A 6,000-nucleotide genomic window follows, 5' to 3' on the forward strand; every position below is an offset into this window, starting at 1 on the left:
TGTGATTCCAGGATGTGGGATCAAGTGTAAGGAGAGGCCCATGGAGCTGGTGTTTGTCATCGACAGCTCGGAGAGCGTGGGCCCAGAGAACTTCGAGATCATCAAGGACTTTGTTAACGCGCTGGTGGACCGAGTCACGGTGGGCCGCAACGCCACCAGGATCGGCCTGGTGCTGTACAGCTTGGAGGTGAAGCTGGTGTTCAACTTGGCCCGCTACGTCGCCAAACAGGACATCAAGCAGGCCATCAGGAACATCCCATACATGGGAGAGGGCACCTACACCGGCACCGCCATCCGTAAAGCCACCCAGGAGGCCTTCTTCAGTTCACGTCTGGGAGTCAGCAAAGTGGCCATCGTGATTACTGACGGGCAGACGGACAAGCGAGAGCCAGTGAAGCTGGATATTGCTGTACGAGAAGCACACGCTGCCAATATTGAGATGTTTGCTCTGGGGATTGTGAACACCACCGACCCAACGCAGGCTGAGTTCATGAGAGAGCTGAATCTAATCGCCTCTGACCCAGACAGCGAGCACATGTTCCTCATTGATGACTTCAACACCCTGCCAGGTTAGACAAACTTGTCTTTGGTAGTGCTTTGGTGAGATATTAGCTTATTGCTCTCATATCGGTATCTGTAATGCATATGTATGAGAAATGCCAGTACACAAATGCTTACGGTAGTTTTTAATCATTTGTGAGCCTCAGAGGTGCTGGTAGGTGGAGTTCTTTAAACTTTGGACAGAGCCAGGCTAGCTGTTTCCCTTGGCTTCCAATCTTTGTGATAAACTAAGATAATTAACAAATGGCTATGGCTTTATATCTAGCATACGGACATGAGAGTGGTATGGCTTTCTCATCAAACTCTCAGCAAGAAAGCAATTTTTCATTATTTCATTGTAATTCAGTTGTCAGTGGGGAATTTTTCAATGTATTCTGTGCTTAACTAGTTAGAAGTTACGTAAAGAGTATGATCATTAACTAAAAAAAAATGCAAAAAACAGCCATAGTCCTTTTAATATTACAAATCATCAATGTAATATATAACCCAGGCTTAAAATCAGTGTACTTTATCTTTACCTGAGTGTCCTCCACTAGCCAGAAACCTTTTTCCATGTCTAAGAGTCTACAGTCATGCTACTGCAGCAGCAGCTATGAGAGGATGTATTTGTACTAAATGTTAACATCAGCATGTTTACATGCTGACAGTGACAATGGTAACATGGTGATGTTTAGCAGGTATGATATTTACCATATTTGTTACTCGTATATTAGTCTATATCCACGACGTTACACTTCCGGGATTGCTCAGGTGCCACAGGAAATTCCGCCAGATGCATGTCTTTTCACCGATGTCTGTTTCCTTCCGCTTTCTTTGTGATGGAATTCTAAACTCCGGTGGATTTATGAGGATTATGGTTAACTCTCCTCAGATCTCTGCATGGTAAATTGAGACAGCTAGCTAGACTGTCTGTCCCATCTGAGTTTTCTCTTGCACGACTAAAACAACTTTTGAAGTACACCTTCCACCAAAACAAGTTCCTTCCCTAGGCTATTTTGCAGCAGCTCCATGACGATTGCGATTGGTTTAAATAAATGCCAATAAACTAGAGCATGTTTTTCTCCTATCCCGAAATGCTATGTGAACTAGCCAGACCCTCCTCCGCAGCGTGTGGAGGATGGTCTGGCAAAGCGAGACTAATGTATATTACAAGTAGTTCTCAACAAAAGAACTGGACGAGAACAATTTTTGACCAGATGATTGCACTCGATGAAAAGTTCATGAAGAATATTATGGCAATCTATCCAATAGTTTTCGAGACATTTCACTCAGAACCACAGACGTGAACCTCATGGTGGCAATAGAGGAAAAGTCCGGTTCAGTCAAATTGGTGGACAGACAAACATTGCCATCCCAAGAGCCATGCAGCTAGTCTGTCTAAAAAAATCTTTGTTTAATCTTTAGGGACAACCCATCCTGTAAACCTTGCTCTGACTTCTCCTCTCTGTGTCTTTCTGTCTCAGCGCTGGAATCCAAATTGGTCAGCCAGTTCTGTGAGGACGAGAATGGAGCATTGATATATAACAGAATAACTAACGGCTACAACGGCTATGGAAACAATGGCTACAATGGCTACAACAGCCACAATGGCAACAGGAATGGCAACAATGGGAACTATGCCATCGGCGGCTATGGATACAGGCCTGCGACTGAGCAGCAGGTACTGAATGGCCGTCAGACCGGCATCAACACTGGGGCCAGCACTCCGAGCCATGGAGGCCGGGTAGAGACCACCCAGCATGGCAGCAGAGGATCCAGCACAGGACATGTATGGAACATATGAGTGTATTTATGTTATAAAATTATCCTTATAAAAGTGTTTAACACTGTTTGCTGGTTTTGTCACCATCAGGGAGGAGGAGGGCAGCATGTGTTCACTGAGACACACTTGGGAACTGAACGTGGGGACACATTTAACCGCAACACATCAGACATCAGACCTCCTGCCAAAGAGGATTCCTCCAGTACCAGAGGCTCCTCATCTTCATCATCTTCTTCGTCGACAAGAATAACCACATCCTCCTCAGGTGTATCTGTACAGCTTGTCCCTGCACTAAGGCCAGCTCTTCCCAAAGGTACAGCTTGTCTATTATGCTCTCATACTTTTAGATAATTCTCTTTAATAGCCAGGGCATGCAGAGACATGGCACAGTGACATACCCATTCACAAAACAGAGTCTGTTTGATAGTAATTACAGAGAAACACTATCAACAAGTGAAGCGACTTCTTGTAAATGACTCCTCGGGCAACACAAAAATAAAATAAATCATACCTTCAGGTTCCACTAAAATCAAACGAGCAACAGTGTTTGCATTTTATTATAGCGTCCACATGAGTGTTTTTAAATGCATCATTCCTCTAGGTGTGGTCAAAATAGTAAAAGCGGTTGGTTTCCTGTCGAAATCACTTAAACGCCACTAGAGATCATCAGGTTTAACTTAAAGCCAGGGTTGGTAACTATTTCCAAGGTACACTTTTTTTATACATCGTTTGAAAGGGTCTTTACACCCCGGCAGCAATAAATAACTTATGGGCTGTGTAAAAGGAGCAAAAAAGATCTGTCACCTGTAGCTGCTGTAATCCTGTAAAAACGCCCACCTATCACTGGCTGGCGGTCCGCTTGAGAAGAACCAATGAAATGCCTCCTTGCCCCACTGCTTGCCCCACACTCCTGTGTACGAGCCTTAGCTCAATTTGCGTCATCGCCGCCGGAGTTACTGTCTGCTAGAGAATGGAGGAGAAAAGTCACCACTGCCACGGTTACTTGCAATAGATCAAGGATTTACCCTACATCTTCTATATTCTTCTTTCTTAAAAAAATGTCCTTTTTACTCAGTGATACTGTATTTTCTTCTGCAACAAACAGGTGATTTCCATTTTTTTTTAAATAATAATTTTACTTGTGTGAGATACTGAGATAATATATTTAGTGGCAATTATGTAGAATTGACAACAAACATTTCTAATAGATAGATAGAAAGATAGAAATATATATAGATAGAAAGATATATACTGTAGATAGATAGTTAGTGATACTGTAAGGTCATTCAACTGGAAAATAAGAGCTGGAACCAATTTCCGAGTAAAGAGAGCTGTTCTGTGGTGTTCCTCTAAATCATTTATGCAGATAACTTAATCATTTTGAGAAAATGTTTGCCTTCTGGAAAATGTCAACAGTGAGGTGGCAGGGCACAGTGCTTGTGCTAACTCGTCAATGTCATTACTGCTGTGTATTTCCAACAGGTTAGTCATTATTAGATCCACAACTTTGTTAATAAACCACCTTATTGTTATCTTGAAAACATCACCTATAGTTAAAGGTGCAGTAGGTAAGCCTTATAAAACTACCTTTCTGTTATATTTGCTGACACTGACCCTATGTTCCAGTACAACTACATGAAGCAGGTAATTTAAAAAAAAATCCAGCTCCTCTGGCACCACCAACAGCCTGTAGTGCGAGTTGCAAAAATCCACAACTCCCTGTTCAGATGCACCAATCAGGGCCAGGGGGGGTGTCTAACTGCATGTTAATCACTGCTCATGCACACTCAATCATTCTCCCTTGTGGGGGGAGGGGCTTAGGAGACCGTTTTGGGCTTTAGCAGAAAGGAGGAGGGACTGAGAAGTTGTCGAAGTTCAAATTTTTTGGCTAAGTCCTTGATCTTCGCAATCCTACCTACAGCACCTTTAACCTGGGGTTAGGTTAAAAGTTGGATTAGACTATAAGAGCTAAATTAAAACTAGCCAAACACTACAGACCAGTCCTAAACTATCCCTAAACTACAGTTAAGCTAGTCAGATGCTAAGTGATATAACACAATCCTAAATACAGTATGCATGATCAGATCAGCTGTGATGTCACTTGATAGATTATTTTCCAGTGAAGCTCCAGTCCAGTGTGTTAAAAGTACATGTGGTGGAGGGGACTCAGGGGTTATGATAAGTGCTTTGTGATTGACAGGCTCAATAATGAGGTCATGTAGGTGAGGAGCAGGGAGGCCAATTATTTTTGATGCAGTGTGGATGATTTAATAGAACCTGCTGCTTTTCTTGCAGAGACTGTACCCCTGGACCCTCGCTGTGGCCTGGTTCTGGACCAGGGCACGTGTCGGGACTATAACATCCGCTGGTACTATGACAAGCAGGCCAACGCCTGCGCGCAGTTCTGGTACGGAGGCTGTAATGGCAACAAGAACCGCTTTGACACAGAGGAGGAGTGCAAGAGGACGTGTGTGATCGCCAGATCCACCGGTACACTCTCATGATTCATCCCTGCCATATTAATACCATTTATGTCATTGACACTTAGAATGTCAGACAGAAAATCTGTCATTTGTCATCTTTTCTCTTTTTTGCAATTTCCTCAGCCGAAATGAGGCCATAACAATTTTATTGGTTCCAAATGTTTTACAGTATTGACTTTCTCATATGTTTTCTTTTTCCAGGAGGCTGAGTGAAGGCATCTGCTGTAGATACTTCAAGGAGGGGCAGCTAAAACCAGCCTTTTTTCACAGGGTTATGTAAAGTTTCTGCAAACACATGTACACTGATGTTCCATATCACTTTTACATTTCAGTTCCTGTCTTTGTGCCCCCTCCTGTACCACTTATTGTAATGATTCTCCTCTAATTACAGTGAAAGAGAGCCCAGCTTTGATAGCTACTTCCGTTGTTTTGTTTTTTATATCAGCATGGAGGATACTCCATCACTCCTACTCAGGAATAAAGATGAGCAAGTGTGTCCACTTTCCAGGGGATTCCCCCCACCGCTCGGACATGATTTTCATACAGTCTGTGAGTGCTGTAAAGATTGTGAAAAAATGGACTGGCCAGTAAATAACTGTGGTACCTTATCAATGTCATAATCATACATCGCATCAGTTATTCAATATGTCATAAGGACATAGTGTAGCTATTCATTTCTTTACTCAAACAGTCACTGTAGGGCATATTGGTGCATAATCACAAGAGCCAATAACGCAACACAAATGAAGCCTCTCATTGTTTATATCAATAAAATATAGTTAGGTCTTTTTTATATACACATAAAAATGACTGATGCTCTGTAACTTCATGAAATAATTCTGTGCATTTTAATGTTTTTTTTTCTGAATGAAAATGTGATGTTTTTTGTTTACGTGATTTCACTTCCTTCCTACCACTAACCTTTGTTAAAACTAAACTAATCAACAGACACACACACACACACACACACACACACACACATACACACACTGCCCTCTACTGGGTAACACATGCTGATGTCACTGAAGTCAGTACTACAGAACAAGATACTAGAATTGTACTTCCATTGTTGAGCTACTGGTTTGTCACTACAGTATATTACTCTCTGTCCTGACTCTATGAATACATATTGTACTGTTACATGGTTAACATTTGATTTCAAATTTTTTTTAATAAATCTGATCTAAACTAATA

General features: G+C 42.1%; 1 protein-coding gene across 3 annotated transcripts in view; it reads left to right on the top strand.

Annotated features, from left to right (window-relative positions):
• LOC120554464 (collagen alpha-1(XXVIII) chain-like) overlaps positions 1–6,000 on the top strand; it is a 38,562-nt gene extending 32,562 nt beyond the window's left edge. For all 3 annotated transcript variants that reach the window (XM_039793369.1, XM_039793368.1, XM_039793367.1), the window contains 5 exons: positions 12–569; positions 2,025–2,329; positions 2,414–2,636; positions 4,619–4,813; positions 5,008–6,000. In XM_039793369.1, coding sequence (XP_039649303.1) covers positions 12–569; positions 2,025–2,329; positions 2,414–2,636; positions 4,619–4,813; positions 5,008–5,015 — 1,289 coding nt within the window. In that variant the 3' untranslated portion in view covers positions 5,016–6,000. The remainder of the gene's footprint in view (positions 1–11; positions 570–2,024; positions 2,330–2,413; positions 2,637–4,618; positions 4,814–5,007) is intronic.

This window comes from Perca fluviatilis, chromosome 24 (genome assembly GCF_010015445.1).
Source record: "Perca fluviatilis chromosome 24, GENO_Pfluv_1.0, whole genome shotgun sequence".
Lineage (NCBI taxonomy): Eukaryota > Metazoa > Chordata > Actinopteri > Perciformes > Percidae > Perca > Perca fluviatilis.